Here is a 22676-nt window from a genome sequence, read left to right as displayed (position 1 = left end):
ATCCCTAACAGCACGGGAGGGGGGGTGGGGTACCTACACTTCAGGGGACTGCGGCGGGTTCAAGATGGCGGCTCACCCACCGCCGTCTGAAGGGCAACTAGGGATAGGCAATAAATGCTGGGCCTAACCAGCGACGCCCGCATCCAGAAATTAATGTTTAAAAAATATACACAGGGGGGGCAGCCCTGCGGCGCAGTGGTTAGCACTGGGGCTGCGGCACCGAGGAACCGGGTTCGAATCCCGGCCCCGGGTCACTGTCCGTGTGGAGTTTGCGCATTCTCCCCCCGTGTCTGCGTGGGTTTCGCCCCCACAACCCAAAAGATGCACAGGTTAGGTGGACTGGCCACGCTAAATTGCCCCTTAATTGGGGAAAAAAAATAATTGGGTACTGTAAATTTTATTTGAAAAAATATATGCAGGTGCCGCGCCCGAACATGCGGAGTAAAACGTACTCTAGACTCTTGCAGTAGTTACCGGCGCGTGGGAAAGTGTGCGCCATTGTACCACGTTTCCATGGCTTTATCCTGTTTCTTCCTCTCTCCCTGGAGGGGCCTCTGGAGGTATAAAGTTATGTCCAAAGTTTGAATTGGAAGGGCGGCATGGTGGCGCAGCGGCTAGCACTGTTGCCTCAAAACGCCGGGGTCCCGGGTCGGATCCCGGCTCCGGGTCACTCTTTGTGTGTAGCTTGCACATTCTCTCCCCCCCCCGCACCGTGTCTGCGTGGGTTTCGCCCCCACAACCCAAAAGATGTGCAGGGTAGGTGGGCTGGCCGCGCTAAATTGCCCCTTCATTGGAAACAAAATGAATTGGGTACTCGAAATTTATATTTAAACAATAAATGATTGTATTGAACAAGTTGTACTGCTGTATTCCTGTGTCCATGTATGTTGAGCCCTGACTATTTCCCTCGATAAACATTTTAAAAGGGGAAGCGATTCTGGAAGCAGTGAAAAAGAAAAAAAGCATAGGTTCCGCTTCTCTGCGGCTGTCGTTAAGCAACCGAGGATTGCCAAACAAAACCCTGGATTGGTTGTTAAACACCGTCAGTCAAGCAGCCTTCCTACTTCCTGTCATGTGAAAAAGCTGGGCACACGAAGAGGAAGTGTGGGAAAGCTGCTGCCTGACGCTGGTAATGTAACAGAAAGCTGCCTTATCGGTTTTCTGAGGCTTCCCTGAAGCAAGCCGCCTGTGAAACCTGCACTTCCTCCACTCCACATGTTCAGCTGGTTTCGCTTATAGCTTTAGTCTGGTCGGGGAGCGAGGGGGCACTGCGAGGAAGGTCGATGGAGGAGCTGAGCCCCACATCCGCATTCGACAAAGACCCGTTCGAGCTGACGGCGGAAGATGTCTACGACATGTCCTACATCATCGGCCGGGATTTATTCAAGCTCAGCGGTGCGGCGGAGGGCCACACCGTCGCGGAGCTGCAGTACAAGATAATCAGGGTGCTGGAGATATTCGAGGCGCTGGTGGACAAACAGAGCCTGGCGGCAGAGACGCTGAGGCTGGAACGCGAGGTCCTGAGGGCGGAGACGGAAAGGCTCCGGGGGGAACTCCAGGAGGCGAGAAGCCGCTCGCCGGCGGAGCAGGCCGCCGGGCCGGACAAAGCGGCGGCGGACGTGAACGACCCAGATCGGCCGCGCTTTACGCTGCAGGAGCTGAGGGAGGTGTTACAGGAGCGCAACAAACTCAAGGCTCAGCTGCTGGCTGCACAAGAGGAACTGGAATGTTACAAGAGAGGGTTAATCGCCGCGAAAGAACCTCAAAGCACAGGAAAGGACACGTCGAGTGCCAGCCGGGAACATGAACGAACCACAGTGAAAAAGCTGTTTGCGCTCAAACAGAGGAAAAATCCTTAAGCTCCAGAGGGGACGTAGGTCTTTCAAAGGTTTCGTGGGCATTTACTCCTTTTACTAAACGGAAGGACAGTACTCTGGAATAATTGCGCAATGTATTGATACAGAGAGTTTACTTTTCTACGCAAACCAAAAAATAGATTTTTGCTACGTGTTAAATGAGGAGATGTGGGCAGCACGGTGGCGCAGTGGGTTAGCCCTGCTGCCTCACGGCGCCGAGGTCCCAGGTTCGAATCCCGGCCCTGGGTCACTGCCCGTGTGGAGTTTGCACATTCTCCCCGTGTCTGCGTGGGTTTCGCCCCCACAACCCAAAAGATGTGCAGGGCAGGCGGATGGGCTGCGCTAAATTGCCCCTTAACTGGAAACAATTAATTGGATACTCGAAACATTTTGTTTTTTAAAAATGAGGTGCGTTTGTCTGGTTTTTTTTTGTCTAACTGGAGCTGGAATACTCGGGCCAGGAAAGGAATCTAAAGTAGGCTTAATTTCCATGTCGTCACTTTTACTCAATGATAAAGGCATAGATAAAGGATCACAGCGGTTAGCACTGTTGCTTCACAGCGCCAGGGTCCCGGGTTCGATTCCCGCCTTGGGTCACTGTCTGTGCGGTGTCTGCCCGTTCTCCCCGTGTCTGCGTGGGTTTCCTCCGCGCGCTCCGGTTTCCTCCCACAAGTCCTGAACAACGTGCTTGTTAGGTGAATTGGACATTCTGAATTCTCCCTCTGTGTACCCGAACAGGCGCCGGAATGTGGCGACGAGGGGCTTGTGGTAAGCTATATTAGGGGTATGGCGGTAGCTAGGTGGGATGTACCTTATACTGTAGCACGAGTGGTGGAACCTGACTGCTGGTTCCGCCCAGCAGGCGGAGCATAAGAATCTGTGTTTCACCCACAGCAGTCATTCTGTATCGGAGCTGCTGGGGTAACTACCTGTTCATTAAAGCCTTCAATTGGACCACAATCTCGCTTCAGTAGTGATTGATCGTGCATCAGGAGTTTTCACAGTAACTTCATTGCAGTGTTAATGTAAGCCTACTTGTGACACTAAAGATTATTGTTATTATAATAGTGCTTATGTTACTGGGGGAATAATTTTTTATTTTATTTTTTCTTCAAATTTAGAGTACCAATTATTTTTTTTTCCAATCGAGGGGTAATTTAGCGCGGCCAATCCACCTAACCCTGCGCATCTTTGGGTTGCGGGGGCGAGACCCATGCAGACACGGGGAGAATGTGCAAACTCCACACGGACAGTGACCCGGGACGGGATGTGGGCGTCGCTGGCTGGGCTGGGCTCAGTATTTATTGCCCCTTCCCCTAATCGCCCCCTTGAGAAGGTGGCGGCAGCACAGTGGTTAGCACGATGGCTTCACAGCGCCAGGGTCCCGGGTTCGATTCCCGGCTTGGGTCACTGTCTGCGTGGAGTCTGCACGTTCTCTCCCCTCGTGTGTGCGTGGGTTTCCTCCGGGTGCTCCGGTTTCCTCCCACCGTCCAAAGATGTGCAGATTAGGTGGATTGGCCATGCTAAATTGCCCTTGGGTTAGATGGGGTTGCTGGGTTACAGGGATAGGGTGGAGGCGTGGGCTAAAGTGGGGTGCTCTCTCCAAGAGCCGGTGCAGTCTCGATGGGCCGAATGGCCTCCTTCTGCACTGTAAATTCTATGATTTCCACCCGTTGCTTTTGTCCTTCTCGGTGGGGTGGGGTGTGTGTGCGCGCTGACACATGTTTGGAAGTTGCTGTCGCAGAAGGTTCATTCCGAGCAGGGAACCCTACCCCACTCCCAGCACTTCCCCTTCCTTCGAAATAGCGCCACGGGACATTTTACGGCCTTGCCAACGCAGCCACCGGCCGAGCCTGCCGACCAAGGTAAAATGTTGCAATAGTTTCCTGGAAACGGGCTCACGTAACCGTTCCTCCTCCCAAAGCCGCTCCGGGTGACTTGAGCATGCCGGTGGCAAACTGGAAGAGCTCGAAATCAATTGGAGCCGTGCCGTGCGATGAACCTACGGCAACAAACGTGTGTCAGGGCCTGGTGTCTCATTCTCCAGTGGCGTTCCACGTTTCATCGCATTCCCACATGCTGAGAAAGGCAATCTTTGCAAAGTGCCTGTGGCTGATGGGTGGACAATGTAACGTATACATCGTTGTGCGTACTGACGGGCCAAGTTGTTTTCAGAAAAATACATGAATTGATGAATTTTGTCCCTTGCAGCTCTCAATCTCTTGTAGATGTAAAATATTTACACTTCCTCTGGTAGAGATTAATAAATGCATTTATTATTCAGCAGTCCCTCGTGTCTATTACATGTATTTGAGGGAATTGAGACTGATTTCCTACTGAGCTGTCAGGACTAGATCAGTTGATGTTTTGCAAGAATTTACGTAGATTTCTTCCCAAGCCCCCGCATTTTGTAACACTAAAGATGGACTCAGACTGGGGCAGCACGGTGGATTGGCGGAGGCCGCTGGCGGACCTGACCCGCGAAATAGTGCCCCCTCTTTGGCCGGCTCGCGCGCCCCGGACCACCACCACCACCCCCCCCACATTGCCCCCCCCCCGCCCGCGGATCGCCCCCCCCCCCCCCCCCTCCCCCTCCCCCTCCCCCCCACCTCATTCCTTCCGTGACTGGACTGACTCACAGAGTGTTCACTTTCTCAACACCTTCCAGAAAGGTCATCGGAAGCGTTAACTCTGTCATAGTCATAGAATTTACAGCGCGGAAGGAGGCCATTCGGCCCATCGAGTCTGCACCGGCTCTTGGAAAGAGCACCCTACCCAAGGTCAACACCTCCACCCTATCCCCATAATCCAGTAACCCCACCCAACAGGAAGGGCAATTATGGACACTAAGGGCAATTTGGCCAATCCACCTAACCTGCACATCTTTGGACTGTGGGAGGAAACCGGAGCACCCGGAGGAAACCCACGCACACACGGGGAGGACGTGCAGACTCCGCACAGACAGAGACCCAAGCCCGGAATCGAACCTGGGGCCCTGGAGCTGTGAAGCAATTGTGCTATCCACAATGCTACCGTGCAGCCGTCTCGACGCTCACCTGCTGGGCATTTCCAACATTTCCTGTGGTTTTTGTTTTGTTGACCGGATTCGGGGACGCTGAAGGGAGTTGAACATTGGGTCAGGTAAGATGTACGGCACCGAAACGGGCCATTCGGCCCGACCAGTCTGTTCTGGTGTCTCTGCTCCGCTCTGGCCTCCTCTGCTAATATTAACGTGTCAGTGCGTGCATTATAACCTGCCCGGATCCTATAATTGGTTACTCCATGATCCTTGGGGAATATAAGCTCCCCCAATGAGGGGGGAGGGCGGGGGGGGGGGGGGGGGGGGGTTCGCGCGGAGCAATCATTAGCAGTGCAGCTGTATACAGAGAGCTGGCCAGTGTGGTACCGGCTGGAAAGGGAACCAGTGGTGAACCACTGGCATTGTGTACATATCATTGTCAATAAAGTTACTTTCTGTTTTGACTCCACAAACCCGTGGCCCTCACAAAGATATGCCAGGGGAATAATACAGCAGCTTGTCTTTTACCTTCAGCAAGTTTATTTTGCATCCAACTCGACAAGAGACACAAACTCCCTATAATTTCCCCACAGCAACTGTTGCAGCAACCTCTTTTGGAGGTTGGGCCAATAACCAGTACCTGTCTTTAATAAGGCAAAATCGCTTAACAATGTTGTTACACGAGGGAGATATTAGGAAATCGGGTCCAGGAATGAGACCCCAATGTAGCGGGCAATTTAGGGATGAAACCGACAGAGGGAAAATACTGCTAACATGGAATCAGAGGGATACGCGCATATCTGGCTGAGTTAGATTATCCCAGTAAGACTTAAACACGTTAGTGGAAATATACAGGATGCCCCCAGATCCATTGTTCTTCGGGACATTCCCGTCTGACCAGCTATTAGCCCATTAGAGTCTGATGGCCTCTTTGTTGGTCAATCGGAGGTCAGTTGCATATCAATAAGATGGCTCTGTTCTTTTGTATAAAAGGAGTGGCCCATCAAACAGCCTAGATAACGATGATGGGTTCAAGTCTGGACACCCCAGCAGAGAACCTTTGTTCGAGGGGCTGGGCAGAGGTCAGCGATAGAGCGCGAGAAGGAATGCTGTTTTGAACAGATAGGGGAAAAGGCTTCAGAAAACGACCGAGAGAAGTGATGAAAGTGCCAACGAGGCAGGCTTTGGAAAAGGGCTCTGAAATAATGTCCCTCACAGAAGAAAAATTGCTTCATGAATGCAAGTATTGCCTTTGCCTATGTAGATGGCATGAGAGCGACAGGTTTATTTAAAGTGATGTTTAATGGGAACTAATGTGTTACGGTTCAGAAACTACATGTAATCAGTTATCGTTAGGGTTGAAGTTTGAATGTTTAAATAATGTTTTCTTTTGCTTTAATAAAGTTTGTTTATAAACTATCCAAGCCCTATTTCTTACATTATCACTCCTGGAACGAATCGATCTTTCAGCGTCTTCTGAAAATTTTATAAAGTTATACACTTGGAGTATAGTGTTCAATTCTGGTCGCCACACTACCAGGAGGATGTGGCGCTTTGGAGAGGGTACAGAAGAGATTTACCAGAATGTTGCCTGGTATGGAGGGCATTAGCTATGAGGAGGGGTTGAATAAACTCGGTTTGTTCTCACTGGAACGACGGAGGTTGAGGGGCGACCTGATAGAGGTCTACAAATTTATGAGGGGCATAGACAGAGTGGATAGTCAGAGGTTTTTCCCCGGGGTAGAGGGGTCAATTACTAGGGGGCATAGGTTTAAGGTGCGAGGGGCAAGGTTTAGAGGAGATGTACGAGGCACGTTTTTTACACAGAGGGTAGTGGGTGCCTTGAACTCGCTGCCGGAGGAGGTGGTGGAAGCAGGGACGATAGTGACATTTAAGGGGCATCTTGACAAATACATGAATAGGATGGGAATAGAGGGATACGGACCCAGGAAGTGTAGAACATTTTAGTTTAGGCGGGCAGCATGGTCGTGTTGCGCTTTTCTATTCCTGTCTTTTTCTATGGCTCTGTTCCAATTATGGCAATCAGTGAGGTTGCCCTCCTTTCTTTTGATATCTATGTTCTAATGCTCAGTCGCCAGGTATCGAATGATACCACCACAAGGTTCAACCGGCTATCGATCAAAGAGCCAAACACCAGTTAATTAGTTCAGGATCAAGGGTACTTTATTTACACACAATTAGTCATGCAACATAAACACTACGAGTTAAACTACACCTATCGACTAAGACAACCTGTACTTAACTTCGGGCACCCGGCTTAGGTCAGAGGAACAGTGGCCGCTGTTCGATTCTGGATCTATCGAGTCCGAAGGAGTAACTACTGCTCAGCTGGGCTCATCCGTCTGGTAGCGGGCGTTGAACTTGGACTTGCCTCTGGTGTTGCTGCGATTGCAGATGGCCGTGGCCGGGGCGCCAGGTCCAAGAGAGGACGAACACATGGCGGACTCTCTGCTTATATTTGGGGGGTTTTGCGCTCTTTTGGGCGGTCCTTCAGTTTGGACCCCACCAATTGGGTGATGCCTGATCACTCCCGTTCGATTCTTAACCAATAAGTGGGCGGGGATCTGGATGGCTGGGCGTCTCCCCAGCGGTCACTGACCCCGTTGTTTGCGTTTCCCTTGAACAGGGAGTGGCGTCGAAATGTCTGGGACTGTACCGGTCGCTCGAGTACCAGCCCTTTGTTTTGGTGAAGATGGGCCATCAAAATGCTAATTGGTCGGAATTTCGATACCGTCTGGACTTGTTGCTTGCAAATATACATCTCAGGCTCTGAGCCTGCCTGAGTCTTGCCTTGTCCATTTTACCCGCTAGGCTTTGCGAGTTTCTGCGTTCCCAGTTGTAAGTAGCCATCCCAGATGGCTACACTCCGTCCTCTTGATCCTCAACGCGAAGCGTGAAGGATCACAATACTGGGTCTTCTCCTGTTCTCTGAAATGCCGGGTACCCTCAATTAAGGACAGGATCTACCCTACTCTGTCCTATGGGTCAAAACATTTACCTAAATTTCCCTAATACAACACATTCCTAAAAATTCCTGAGGGGGCCATTTATCATTCAATCCTATGTTCCATTCTCCTTATAAATAAAAAGGGGTCCTCTAACTGTCTCTAACTAGACTACACTCATGCTGCTATTTAACAATCAAAGAACTTATCTCACAATGCAAAAATCCGATAACAGCATCACATTTCTTCCTATCACTAACATTCACAGACAGAAAAATAACTTTATTAACAAAAACAACAATCGCGGAATTTATTAAAGAGAAAGGTTCAGAAAGAGTGTGGGGTTTGCTAGAGTCCGAGGAAAGGTGCTCTAAAGGTGTATACTGGAGGGCGGGATTTCCGCAATCTGATTGTCTGGATGACACGGCACAATATGGCTATCACTAGTAAGGCTTCTACCGTGCATGACAGGGAGTACCATTTAACGAGATTCTCGCACCATGTGGGGGTATCGGTGGCTGGGTCTGGGTCTATGTGTGGTGTAGTGTCCGGGCTGGATGTGTTGTGTTGGGTAGTCGTGTTGGGGGCCTGTGTGGTGAGGGAGGTAGAGGTAGGTAACGCGCGCAACTGTACTGTTCCAGCGACGATCATGATATAGATCATCAGGGTCGTCCTCATCTTGTTCAGTCCTTTCTCCGTCTGTAAGTATCTTCGTACCTTCGTAGATGAACAAGCATAATATCTGTTACTATCATGTTGCTTAATATCTCGTTTGTCTGTCTGTTTCTCCTTAACGTCAATTTCCCATTAGAAGCGTCACCGTATGTGACTACTCCCTCATTTTTTTTTTAAACCAACCATTTGCAGAGACAAGACATCCGGGGGAAAAATTCTGTCACAGTGCGAGGTCTCTCGCAGCCTGTGTTTGATGGGCTGGGTGGGCGGACAATTTCTCCGTCCTCTGCGAACTTGTTTTTCCAGCCAAGTGATACTGACATGTAAGTAGTAGGTGGGGGGGGGGGGAATAGCAACGGAAGGGTCGCCGGAAAGGGGCAAATGTTGTGGCAAAATGCATTCTTTAAGCCACAGGAATGAAAAAGAACAGCAAAAGAGTTTCGAAAACAATTCTCCGAAAGGGGTGCGTATGATTCGCGGCAGGGCAAGAATGGGTGGAATCCCCGGGGAGGGCGGTGATCAGTGCCGTTACTCCACTACCCGATCTTGGCTGAAATGTATAGGGGGTCCTCAGGCAGGGCGGGGATCAGTGCTGTTACTCCGCTGCCTGAGTGACCTTCCAAGAGCGATACGAATTTGGAAATAAATGGGCTCCAACAAACTTGTTTCTTTAACTGCCATGTGGCGTCAGAAGAGTAGTTATGATTGTATCAAGAAAGTGCCCATGAGGCTGACACACAAAATCGTACAAGAGAGAACGTACAACATTTAAAACAAACTAAACAAGAAAAGCGGGCAGGTTCCATCAGCGTACAGGACACCGTAAATCACATCTGGCCTGGGGTGTAACTAGCATATGGAGTCAGTGTTGTGTGACGAAAGAAGAGAGGGAGGAGGAGAGAAACAAAAATGAAGTGGCATTGCTGGGGTGTCCCTGCCATGAGAAGTGGCGGGTAAGCGCTCGCAGTTTGCATGGGGCAGCTGGGACCTTGTCGCTGCTGTGGGTGGTGTTCTCTTTCACATCTGGGGGCGAGTCTAGCTGGTGGTGGGGGTCTCCTGCAATCGCGGGCGAATTGTCCTGACTGCCCACAGTTGTAACATGACCCCTGGGGCACGTAAGGTGGAGCAGGCTCTCTGGGGTATTGCTCCCTTGGGTATGGTTCCCTGGGTGGGGGGGGGGGTTGGGCTGTTGGGTGTCGTTGCTGGTTCGGGGGGGCTTGGCATTCTCGGGCGTAATGTCCCTTCTGTCCACAATTGTTGCATTCCTGCTCTTTCGGGTGCTGCGTGTTACTTCTGCCTTCATTTACCCATGCGGGGTCTTGGTGTGCCCTTACTGGGTTCATTGTGGCGTCTACTCTCTCCTGCTCTGTCTTTCTGTGTAGGGACTGTTCCCAAGCTCTGGATAAGCGTTTCAGAACCCACACTTCATTGTGTGCCGGGTCTGAGGGGTCATAACTGGCACATGCCTTCTGTCCTGCCTCTGTGGCATGGGATACTAGGGTACGGGTCCATTTGGCCGTATCGTCTGCTGATAAACGGGCGCGGGCTAACTCACCAAATACAGCAGTAAAGTGGATCCAGAGGCGTCCAGCAAATGCTGTTGGATGCTCTCCCTTTTTCTGTCTGCACCGGTTGAGTCCTTCGACCGGATCTCCTCTATTATAGCCAACGGCGTCTAAAATGGCTGTTTTCATCTCTTGGAGGCTACCTCCTCCTACATTTTGTGGGTCGGGGCACATAAGCTATGAGCTTTACCTCTTCCTTCTCGTCTAAACCGTACATGAGGGTCTGTTGCTTCACTAGTTCGAAAAAGTGGTGTGGGTCCGATGTGGGGTGGAAAGTATCAATCTTATCGCGGGCATCTCTTAACTGGGCGATGGTTAGTCGGGTTGTATACACAAAATTGGGTTGGTCTTCCGTGGTGACCCTGCGCTGCGTGGTGATGGGGTTCATTGGGTTGGGTGCCGCCTGTGCAGTCGGTGGTGCGGGTGCTTTTCTTTTCGGGGCCTGGGGGGCTCTATTTTGATTTTCAGTCTCGCTCACGTACCGTTGGGCCGTTTCACTGAGTTCCTGCCAATCGGGGCCGTCTTCCTCATCTAGCTGTGGGCCAAAGGTGTCTCTGAACCCATTTTGAACAGATAGCAGGGATTGCAATCTTGCAATTTGCTGCCTGCACTTGGCATGATCCACCGAAGCCTGCCTCTGTTCCGTGGTGGAACTGTGGAGTGCTCGGAGGGCTGCCGACAAATCATGGCACTGTTTCCTCAATTGTTCTACCTGGTTCTCTGTTTCTTCTCTTACCATTACAGCACGTTGCGTGTCCTGGTAGGCCTTATCATACTGAATTTGGAAGCTGCTAAGGTGGGCAAGTCAAGATTGATGTGCCCTCTTGACATCATCCATTTCCTTGTCCTTCACCGCTAGCTGCTCACGGAGCTGCACATTTAATCTCTCGCTTTCATTAATATCTCCCTTTCTACTTCTCTCCTTCTCCTCAAGCTGCTTACGGAGCGTCCTCGCAACCTCCTCTGCGCCTCGCAATTGTGCCAGACAGGACACGATTGCCATCGGCTTACGAACCTGACTTAAACTTTTCGTGTGGATCTCGGTCAGGCTGTCCCACCAAGTCTGTCTGATGCTGCCAGGACCTGTCTCTTCATTTGCGCAAAATTCCGACCATGCTTTCCCCTTTAGGTATCTCCTAAGCTCTTCTTCCCATACGGGACACTGTTCTGATCTATTGGTCGCTGCGACCTCGGGCGCCTGTGGATGCATAGCGCGTTCCATTGCCTTCATGGCCATCCCTACAATTGCTTCTGTCTCTACCGGGAATTTGGAACAAGGGGGAATAAAGCGGTGGTGCAAGCACGGGTACGGTTCAAGCTATTTTCCGGTTTACGCAACTCCCGAAAGTTTAACGCAACAAAATCTGTCGAGTTTACCTTATGTCCCTTTGTTAATACGCTAGCGAATTACACATTTCCGAATTCTGGAGGTTTGATCGATACTGCTTTCACTTGTGGTTTCTTTTACCCTGCCAATTTGGATTCTAATTCAAATGCTTTTGTGGGTTCTCTCGGAGTGACGCGGTCACTTCTGGGTCGAGTCCCGTCCGATGTCGCCAATAACTTTTCTTTTTCGATGGCTCTGTTCCAATTATGGCAATCAGTGGGTTTGCCCTCCTTTCTTTTGATATCTATGTTCAGAGTCGCCAGGTATCGAATGATACCACCACAAGTTTCAACCGGCTATCGATCGAAGAGCCAAACACCAGTTAGTTAGTTCAGGATCAAGGGTGCTTTATTGACACACAATTAGTCATGCAACATCAACACGACTAGTCAACTATACCTATCGACTAAGACAACCTGTACTTAACTTCAGGCACCCGGGTTAGGTCAGAGGAACAGTAGCCGCTGTTCGATTCTGGATCTATCGAGTCCGAAGGAGTAACTGCTGCTCAGCTCGGCTCATCCGTCTGGTAGCGGGCGTTGAACTTGGACTTGCCTCTGGTGTTGCTGCGATTGGAGATGGCCGTGGCTGGGGCGCCGGGTCCAAGAGAGGACGAACACATGGCTTATACTTGGGGGTTTTCGCGCTCTTTTGGGCGGTCCTTCAGTTTGGACCCCACTAATTGGGTGATCCCTGATCACTCCCGTTCGATTCTTAACCAATAAGTGGGCGGGGATCTGGATGGCTGGGCGTGTCCCCAGCGGTCACTGACCCCGTTGTTTGCGTTTCCCTTGAACAGGGAGTGGCGCCGAAATGTCTGGGACTGTACCGGTCGCTCGAGTACCAGTCCTTTGTTTTGGTGAAGATGGGCCATCAAAATGCTAATTGGTCGGAATTTCAATACCGTCTGGACTTCTTGCTTACAAATATACATCTCAGGCTCTGAGCCTGCCTGAGTCTTGCCTTGTCCATTTTACCCGCTAGGCTTTGCGAGTTTCTGGTGTTCCTAGTTGTAAGTGGCCATCCCAGATGGCTACAGCTGGCACAGGCTTGGAGGGCCAAACGGCCTGTTCCTGTGCTGTACTTTTCCTTGTTCTTCGTTATGGCTCTGGTTCACCACTATTGAGAGCTGTCCAGGCGACCGTAACAATGTAATTGCCAAAGCATGTACTTGCTGACGCACTGACATCCTCCGAACTCTCCTCAGCTAAATCTCACAACCCTCTGTTCTCTTCTCCATCATATACTTGACCGGCTTGCCCCCTTTCAATGCATCGATGCTATTCGCTTCAACCACTCTGGTAGTGAGTTCACATTCTTGCCACTCTCGGGGTAAGGTTTCTCCTGAATTCCCTGCTGGATTTCTTGGTGACTATCTTATGCTGATGGCCTCTAGTTCATGCTCTAACCTCACAAGAAGAAGCATTCTCTCCGGTTCTACTCTTATCAAAACCTTTCGGAATTTTGAAGAGCTCCATTAGGTCACCCTCAGCCTCCTGAAGGAAGAGGAGTCCAAGCCTGTCCGCCCTTTCCTATTTTTAATTTATTTTTAAATAAATTTAGAGTACCCAATTCTTTTTCCAATTAAGGGGCAATTTAGCGCGGTCAATCCACCTACCCGGCGCATCTTTGAGTTGTGGGGGCGTGACGCGCGCAGACACGGGGGAGAATGTGCAAACTCCACACGGACAGTGATCCGGGATCGAACCCGGGTACTCGGCGCCGTGAGGCAGCGCCGCTAACCACTGCGCCACCGTGCCAATCCTTTTCTGAGGCGGCACAATGGTTGGCACTGCTCCAGGGACCCCGATTCGATTCCGGCCTCGGGTGACTGTGTGGTTCGCACGTTCCGCCCCCCCCCCCCCCCCGTGTCTGCATGGGTTTCCTCCGGGTGCTCCGGTTTCCACCCACAGTCCAAAGATGTGCAGGTTAGGTGAATTGGCCATGATAAATTGCCTCTCGGTGTCCAAAGATTTTTTACAATTTTTTTTACAAATTTAGTGTGCCCAATTCATTTTTTCCAATTAAGGGGCAATTTGAAAATGAAATGAAATGAAAATCGCTTATTGTCACAAGTAGACTTCAATGAAGTTACTGTGAAAAGCCCCTAATCGCCACATTCCGGCACCTGTTCGGGGAGGCTGGTACGGAAATTGAACCGTTTTGTTGGCCTGCCTTGGTCTGCTTTCAAAGCCAGCGATTTAGCCCTGTGTGCTAAACCAGTCCCTTAATTTAGAGTGGCCAATCCACCTACCCGGCACATCTTTGGGTTGTGGGGGCGAAACCCACGCAAACACGGGGAGAATGTGCAAACTCCACACGGACAGTGACCCAGGGCCGGGATCGAACCCGGGACCTCGGCGCCGTGAGGCAGCAGTGCTAACCCACTGCGCCACCGTGCTGCCTCGGTGTCCGAAGATGTGCAGGTGTGGTGGATTGGCCATGATCAAGGGCGGGGTCACGGGGACAGGGATGGAGAGTGGGCCCAAGTAGAGTGCTCTGTTGGAGGTTCGGCGCACCCTCAAATGGCCGGAGATGGAGAGTTTTCAATTAGTCGGGAATCTAGGGTTATGGAGACAAGGAAGGAAAGTTGAGGATTATCACATCAGATGTCACAATCTCACTGAATGGCAGAGCAGACTCGATGGGCCGAATGACTGCTCCTATGTCTCATGGAGAAGTAGAACTGGAGACCCCCCTCAGCCACTCTCCCCCCCCCCCCCCCCCCCCTCCAAACAACAGAACCTTCCCCCGCCCTTTCTGGCTGAAAGGGCACACGAGGAACATTTCGCCCTTCAGAGACTACCGGTGGACCTTCTCCTACGAGCTCGTTCTTTCAATAATAATCTTTATTATTGTCACAAGAAGGCTCACAGAAACACTGCAATGAAGTCACTGTGAAAATCCCCTCGTCGCCACATTCCGGCGCCTGTTCGGGTACGCGGAGGGAGAATTCAGAATGTCCGATTCACCGAACAAGCACGTCTTTCGGGTCTTTGTGGGAGGAAACCGGAGCGCCCGGAGGAAACCCGCGCAGACACGGGGGGGGAGAACGCGCAGACTCCGCACAGTGACCCCAGCCGGGGGGGTCGAACCTGGGTCCCTGGCGCGGTGAAGCCACAGTGCTAGCCCGCTGTGCTGCCCGACAAGCGTCAGCAACATACGACTCACCTTCAGCCAAGTCTTTCCACGTTTGAATCTCATCCAGGGTGACATATCGTTCGGCTTTGTAGTATCTGCGTCTTTCTGGGCGGTCACTTTTCTCCAGGTGCTCTTCATGTGAGAGAGAAAAAAACAAACAAAAGAGGTTCTGTGTTTGTGACCCTGATGGTAGCGCTTTCTGCAGACTCCTGTTAGCTCAAGAACGGCAGCTTAACGTCCTTAAGGGGCATCAGTGAAGCAGATGAGTTTTTAAGATTTGATTTTGATTTGATTTATTATTGTCACATGTATCAGTATAGTGAAAAATATTGTTTCTTGTATGCTGTACAGACAATGCATACCGTACATAGGGAAGGAAGGAGAGACTGCAGAATGTAATGTTACAGCCATAGCTAGGGTGTAGAGAAAAGATCAACTTAACACGAGGTAGGTCCATTCAAAAGTCTGATGGCAGCAGGGAAGGAGCTGTTCCTGAGACGGTTGGTACGTGACCTCAAACTCTGGAATCTTTTTCCTGACGGAAGAAGGTGGAAGAGAGTATGTCCGGGGTGCGTGGGGTCCTTAATTATGCTGGCTGCCTTTCCGAGGCAGCGGGAATTGTAGACAGAGTCGATGGATGGGAGGCTGGTTTGCGTGATGGACTGGGCTACATTCACGACCTTTTGTAGTTTCCTGCGGTCTTGGGCAGGGCAGGCTCCATACCAAGCTGTGATACAACCAGAAAGAATGCTTTCTGTGGTGCATCTGTAGAAGTTGGTGAGAGTCGCAGCTGACATGCCATTGGTTACCGTTGATGACACCGCCTGTTTATTGAAGAATTGAATCCGGAGCGAAATTTAAATTCGCACCCCACCCCTCCCCCCGCCCCACCCAGTTGCCGTGGCGGGATTTGAACTCACGCATCTTCAGTCCGGGGGCCACTATGCCAACCTCCTAACCCCTGAATGCGAAGGCAGAGTGGCCCCGCATTGTAATGTCTCAATCCTGCCCTCGCCTCATACCACACACTGGTTTAGAGGGATACGGCACCAGGAAGTGCTGAGGGTTTGGGCCAAGGGTGGCATCATGACCAGTGCGCAGGCTTGGAGGGCCGAAGGGCCTGTCCCTGTGCTGTATCGTTCTTTGTTTCCACAGGCACGCGCTTTCAGCAATCAGCGCCCAGGGACACTTTCTTCCCCAAGTCACAATACCCAAATCGCTTGCAGCCACCCCCACCCCCCCCCCCCCAAACTTAGTTAGGCTTATATTGCAAATGGGGACCAGTAAAATGGCAAACCACGCATTAAGATGATCAATTGCTGTATTTCAATACTTTTCGAAATCCCTGTGACTGGAGTTGGTGCTTTCTGCCCCCCCCCCCCCCACCAATAGCTGTGACCGTAAACTACTTTGAATGTTAGAATCCGAGCGTGCGCAGGGAGGCACGGCGGCGCAGCAGTTAGCGCTGCTGCCTCACGGCGCCGAGGGTTCGATCCCGGCACCAGGGCCACCGTCCGTGTGGAGTCTGTGTGTCCTCCCCCGTATCTGCAAGGGTCTCCCCCCCCCACACACACACGACACAAAAGGATGTGCAGGGAAGGTGGGTCGGCCACGCTAAATTGGCCCCCGAATTGGAATTTTCTTTTTCTGATTACGTACATTCCCCCGCCCCCCCCCGGCTAAGTACCAGACAACTGTTGTGGCGGAATATTCTTACTGAGCATCTGCCGCTCGGTATTCTGCAACTTTTGCTCCAGCAACATTAGGAGCACATGGTGGGTTTTATAAATCTTTATTGAGGTTCAGTTTATGGTTTAATCTTTGGACTCAGAAACACTGAGGGGCGGGTTACTCCAGCTTCCCAGCCGCATGTTTCTTGGCCGCGGGATCCTGTACTCCCGCCGCTGCCAATCGGAATTCCCACTGAAGGCTCCCCACGCGGCCGGGAATACGGGCGGGAGGGGGTACGCCACCAGCGGGGGCCCTGGAGAATATATGTGTCGGAAGAGAGGAATTGTGATAAAGTGTGTTGTAACTGGTGTTCTGACTTCCATAAACCATGAACAGTCTCCGAGCAAGGCGGCGAAGGAGGTTAACAGGCCAAGGAGCAGTCATTCATTTTTAGTCTATTTTATTTTCTACTCCACATCTGGAATATCTCCACCCTCCCATTGATTCTGTCTACGCCTCCCGCTGCCTCAGGAAGGCAGACAGCACTGTCAGAGACCCCTCCCACCCAGGCTTTGCCCTCTTCCAGACCCTTCCGTCAGGCAGAAGGTACAGAAGTCTGAAGACCCACACATCCAGACATAGGAACAGCTTCATCCCCACAGCTACAAGACTCCTCAACGACTCCCCCTCGGACTGACCTGATCCCTGTAAGAATACTATTCACGACGCCCTATGCTGCTCTTGCTCATGTATTTGCTTTGTTTGGCCCCTTGTTCCGCACTGTAACCAATCACTGTTTGTCGATGTACCATTTGTCAATGTTCTCTGTCGATTATTCCTTTTTGTCTACTATGTACGTACTGTGTACGTTCCCTCGGCCGCAGAAAAATACTTTTCACTGTACTTCGGAACATGTGACAATAAATCAAACCGAATACAGTGTACAGATTGGGTCTCCTTATTTAAAAAAAGCTAACTACGGTTAGGAGCAGTCCAGCGAAGTTTCACTCGACCCATTCCTGAGAAACTGTTATAAAAATACATTTAGAATACCCAATTCATTTATTTCCAATTCAGGGGCAATTTAGCGTGTTCAATCCACCTGCCCTGCACATCGTTGGATTGTGGGGGTGAGACCCGAACAGGCACCGGGAGAATGTGCAAACTTCACACGGACAGTGACCCAGGGCCGGGATCGAACCTGGGTCCCCGGCGCCATGAGGCAGCAGCGCGAACCACTGCGCCACCCTGCTGCCCTTGGGATGAGGAACTTATCTTATGAAGGAAGGTGGAACTGGTTGGAACATAGAACATACGGTGCAGAAGGAGGCCATTCGGCCCATCGATTCTGCACCGACCCACTTAAGCCCTCACTTCCACCCTGTCCCCGTAACCCAATGACCCCTCCTAACCGTCTTGGTCACTAAGGGCAATTTATCACAGCCAATCCACCTAACCTGCACGTCTTTGGACTGTGGGAGGAAACCGGAGCACCAGGAGGAATCCCACGCTGACACGGGGGGGACATGCAGACACCGCACAGAGGGTGACCCAAGCCGGGATTCGAACCCCGGACCCTGGCGCTGTGAAGCCACAGCGTTATCCACTTGTCCTAGCGTGCTGCCCTAGGTCTGTGACCCGTTCCCGTCAGGGGTTTAGAACAATTGATCTTACTGAAACACGGAAGATCCTGCAGGGACTTATGACAGGGTGGATATCCGCAGTATGGACCCAATCGTGGGGGGGATTAGGACGAGGGGACACCAGAAAGAATACCAGGGAGATTTGAAACGGCAGTAAAAATACTTTCACAAAGAAAATTTGAAATGCCAACGAAAATATTTTCAAAAAAATATAATTCGAGGGAGCTGGAGAAGGAGATTCAGGAGGGGGGATTTACGAAGCGGATGAAAAGACCAGATTCTGTGGCCCCACAGGCAATTACACCCCTGCCCGTGGATTTCCCGGCACCACTGAGAAACACACGGCTAGGAGGGTCCGTCCGATTTTCTTTCCTCCAAGGGCCGTTGGTATGTGGAATTCCCTCCCCAACCGAATGCACTGGAGGCTGGGTCACAGAGCAGGGTTAGACTTGCCGATCTAAAGCGGCCAGTGGGGGGTGGGGGGGGGGGGGTGTCAAGGGGTTATGAGTGGACAGACAGGGAAAATGGGAGTTGAGACCACAACCAAATCAGCTGTGATTTTAATCGATGGGCCGAATGGCCTGACTCGCGCTCCCATGTTCCGGAGTTTAACCGTCCCCCGCAGGTTCTGCTGTTTTATTGTAAAGTAGTCAACGATGGTCATGTTTATTAATCATATTAATCTTTATTAGTGTCACAATTAGACTCACATTTCCGCTGCAATGAAGTCACTGCGAAAATCTCCTCGTCGCCACATTCCGGCGCCTGTTCGGGCACACAAGAGGGAGAATTCAGAATGTCCGATTCACCTAACTAACCTGCACGTCTTTCGGGGCTTTGTGGGAGGAAACCGGAGCGCCCGGAGGAAACCCACGCAGACACCAGCGGGGAGAACGTGCAGACTCCGCACAGACGGTGACCCAAGCTCGGGAATCGAACCCGGGACCCTAGTGCTGTGAAGCCACTGTGCTGCCGTGCTAACTGACGAACACAAGCTGTTTGTAAATGTGCAAGAAGGCGACGGCGGACAGAGAGATTCATTCCACACAGTTGACAGCTGTAGTCAGATGGTGACAGCATTTACTGTAAAACCGAATGGCAAACATTGGTGGGAAATGACAGTGGGAAAAACCTCACCGTGTCTCTCAGGTCTCCAAACGTCAATCTCTGAAATTCCCTCCCCCAAACCGCGCTCTCTTGTAAGATGCTCCTTAAAACCTGCCCCGTCGACCAAACATTTGGCCAAATATCTCTGCGATGTACCTCGGTGCCAAAGGCTTTCGACAGGCAATTGGACGGGTGCTTGGAGAGGACTAGTTTGCAGGGCTTGTAGTGGATAAAACAGGTGTGGGACTAACAGCTCTTTCGAAGAGTTAGCACAAACGAGGCGGCTCAAATCGTCTCCTTCTGCGCTGACATGTTCTAATGCGCCAACAAACTGCACCTGGTGGAATATATTTCTACAGCTCCCAGCACTATCTCGTTGGTGTCTTTCCAGGGCGGCACAGTGATGCAGTGGTTAGCACGGCACCGAGGACACGGGTTCGATCCCGGCCCCGGTTCACTGTCCGGGTGGAATTTGCACATTCTCCCCGTGTCTGCGTGGGTTTCGCCCCCACAACCCAAAGACGTTCAGGGTAGGTGGATTGGCCACGCCAAATTGCCTCTCAATTGGAAAAAAATTAATTGGGTACTCTAAATTTATATATTTTTTAAAAGTCAGGAACTCATGGGTGGCACGGTAGCACAAGTGGTCAGCAGCTCCAGGGTCCCAGGTTCGATTCCGGCTTGGGTCACTGTCTGTGCGGAGTCTGCACGTCCTCCCCGTGTCTGCGTGGGTTTCCTCCGGGTGCTCAACGGTTTCCTCCCACAGTCCAAAGATGTGCAGGTTAGGTGGATTGGCCGCGCTAAATTGCCCTTAGTGTCCAAAAAGGTTTGGTGGAGTTGCTGGGTTGCGGGCCTAGCGTGGAGGTGTGGGCTTGAGTGGGGTGCTCGTTCCAAGGGCCGGTGTGGACTCGATGGGCTGAATGGCCTCCTTCTGCACTGTAAATTCTATAAGGTTATGATAACTTGGTGACAGACCTATCGTACTTTTTCAAGACTTGGCCAAGATGGAAAAGGGAGAGGGGTGTTTGAATTAGATTGAAGGCGCTATATAAACGCACACCACAATATTACAGTGTAGCATTCGTTGTGAGGAAGAATCGTAATGTCGGATAAACTTTTAAAAAGGGCTTTCTTTAGCTCCCAACCTGTTTGAAACAAGAGGGATAAAATTGAAAGATGTGCCTTTCCCGGAGGCATACCTGGTCAACCGGCGAGGTTAACGAGGATGTTACCAGGGATGAGCAACTTCCGTTACGAGGATAGATTGGGGCTGTTTAGCACAGGGCTAAAGAGCTGGCTTTGAAAGCAGACCAAGGCAGGCCAGCAGCACGGTTTAGTTCCCGTACCAGCCTCCCCGAACAGGTGCCGGAATGTGGCGACTAGGGGCTTTTCACAGTAACTTCATTTGAACCCTACTTGTGACAATAAGCGATTTTCATTTCATTTCAGATTGGAGAGCCTGGGACTGATGTCCTTGGGGAGAAGAGGGGAGATTTGATACAGGTGTTCAAAATTATGGGGGGTGGGGGATGGAACAGAGTAGATGGGGAGAAACTGTTCCCGAAGAGGGCACAGGTTTGGAAAAGAAGCAAACGTGACGTGAGAAAAAACCTTCCCACGCAGCGAGTAGTTTGGGTGTGGAAGGCACTGCGTCGGAGGAAGGTTCAATTGAGGCGTTCAAGAGCGAACTAGATGATTGTTTGAACAGAAACAATGTGCGGGCGGGGGGGGGGGGAAAGGCAGGGCAACGACACAAAATTCATTTGGCGAACACGATGGGCCGAATGGCCCCTTCTGCACCATAACAATGCCGCGACTCTGTGAGGACGACGGTACGGGGAAGATGAAAACGCGGCGGGAAGGAAAACTCCGAACCCGACGTCGAGTGTCGAAGGTGATTCTGCGATCGGGCAACACTTGCTGAACAACCCCGAGTGCGCCAAGGATTACACTAACAATGTAACATTGCAGTCGGGCTCGCAACGTGGCTCACTTTCGCCTCGGAGAAACTACGTCCAGTCACGCATACAGGGACTTGTCCTGCGCAAGCAGAAGGAACAGGACCAAGCATTGCCTCATGTTTTTTTTTAATGAAACAAAACCTGGCGACAGGGGCGGGACTGACCGAGCACCCCAGTGCGTGTTTTCAGGCAGGATAGGAGGTGGGCAGCCCGACAGCGGAATCTCCCAGCCCCGCCATGTACTGCGCCCCTTGACGCCGGTGGGACCGGAATTTCCCGCCGGCACGAGCAGCCGGTAAATGCCAGCCTCGTCACCAGATAATAATAGCAATCTTTTATTGTCACAAGTAGGCTTCAATAAAGTTACTGTGAAAAGCACCTTGTCGCCACATTCCAGCGCCTGTTCGGGAATTGAACCTGCGCTGTTGGCCTTGTTCTGCATCACAAAGCAACAGTCTAGCCCACTGAGCTAAACCGGCCCACCGGCGGCACCTCAGCCAACCAAAGGTGACGCGCCGACCGATCGGGGCGCCGATCTTCGTCCCTCCCTCGGAAATTTGGCATTCTTGTGTTTGTCCGAACGCTGGAGGTTTACCGTTGGGAAGTCTTAACTTTTTTTTTCAGCAATACCTGGACTGAGGTGTTTGATGTGGGGGAGGGGGGGGGGGTGCAGTGACACTTACTTTTCGCCACTTTCCAGTCGGTGCTGGGGCGAGCGGGGTTAAAGTCCTCGGGGCTCATGGCGCCAACATCCGCCGCCCTCGTCGGCAGTGAGTGCGGGGGGCGTGCCCCGCCGGCCGCCAGCCAGCGCGCAGGCGCGGGGGGGCCGCCTCGGCCGGCCGCCAGCCAGCGCGCAGGCGCGGGGCCGCCGCCTCGGCCGGCCGCCAGCCAGCGCGCAGGCGCGGGGCCGCCGCCAGCGCCGGCCGCCGGCCCGGGCGACCGTTGGCCCGGCCGCGCGCCCCCGGCGGACGCTCCCCGCGCCTGCGCCAAGGCCCGCCCGCCCCAGCGCAGCAGGCGGCTCCGCCCGAGCCCGGCCGCCATTCTCTCCATCGCTTCTTCTCACGTCGAGCGGCCGCTCCGTCCAGCCCGTTGCAAAATGTTGTGATTTTCCACCTCCCTCGAATACCCCCGAAGCACTTCCGGCGCACCGGGTCCCGCCCAAGAGGATGGACCAATCAGAGAGGGGGGCGGTAACCCCCCGCGCGGGGTCTTCTGGGACCTGTAGTCCAGCCATTGAAGGAGTCTACATCATAATTATTTAACCAAAATGGAACAAAGTCACGAACTGTGGCTTCCACACGAGCATTTCCAAACTCCACGCTTGAAAAACACACCTTAAAGCGACAACAATCTTTCCCTCAATGTCAGCCAAACTAAACAGTGGCAATTGACTTCAGGAAGCAAAGAACTGTACACACCCCTGTCAGCATCAACGGGGCCGAGGTGGAGATGGTTAGCACTTTCAAATTCCTAGGGGTGCACATCTCCAAAAATCTGTCCTGGTCCACCCACGTCGACGCTACCACCAAGAAAGCACAACAGCGCCTATACTTCCTCAGGAAACTAAGGAAATTCGGCATGTCCACATTGACTCTGACCAACTTTTACAGATGCGCCATAGAAAGCATCCTATCGGGCTGCATCACAGCCTGGTATGGCAACTGCTCGGTCCAGGACGGCAAGAC

General features: G+C 51.9%; 2 protein-coding genes across 7 annotated transcripts in view; one reads left to right on the top strand and one right to left on the bottom strand.

The window, feature by feature from the left end:
* Positions 1–22129, bottom strand: part of LOC140399885 (ADP-ribose glycohydrolase MACROD1-like) — a 959160-nt gene extending 937031 nt beyond the window's left edge. For 2 of the 6 annotated variants that reach the window (XM_072489353.1, XM_072489354.1), the window contains exons 1-2: positions 21675–22126; positions 14640–14741 (exon numbers count right to left, since the gene is read on the bottom strand). In XM_072489353.1, the coding sequence (XP_072345454.1) occupies positions 14640–14741; positions 21675–22041 (469 nt within the window). In that variant the 5' untranslated portion in view covers positions 22042–22126. Of the gene's footprint in view, positions 1–14639; positions 14742–21674 lie in introns of all 6 variants that reach the window. The other 4 variants (XM_072489355.1, XM_072489357.1, XM_072489356.1 and 1 more) reach the window with 3 other exon arrangements.
* rilpl2 (Rab interacting lysosomal protein-like 2) lies at positions 1099–4142 on the top strand. The gene has a single exon (XM_072489349.1). The coding sequence runs from the start codon at positions 1284–1286 to the stop codon at positions 1857–1859; it is 576 nt and encodes a 191-aa protein (XP_072345450.1). The 5' UTR covers positions 1099–1283; the 3' UTR covers positions 1860–4142.
* Positions 22130–22676: the final 547 nt, after the last annotated feature.

Source organism: Scyliorhinus torazame, chromosome 24 (assembly GCF_047496885.1).
Source record: "Scyliorhinus torazame isolate Kashiwa2021f chromosome 24, sScyTor2.1, whole genome shotgun sequence".
NCBI classification, from domain to species: Eukaryota; Metazoa; Chordata; class Chondrichthyes; order Carcharhiniformes; family Scyliorhinidae; genus Scyliorhinus; species Scyliorhinus torazame.
The sequence above is the reverse complement of the archived record's forward strand: the minus strand, read 5'-3'. Positions and strand labels throughout refer to the sequence as shown.

What these genes read in the sequence shown, in the direction of transcription:
- rilpl2 (XM_072489349.1), top strand. Translation starts at nt 1,284, where the DNA reads ATGGAGGAGCTGAGCCCCACATCCGCATTCGACAAAGACCCGTTCGAG.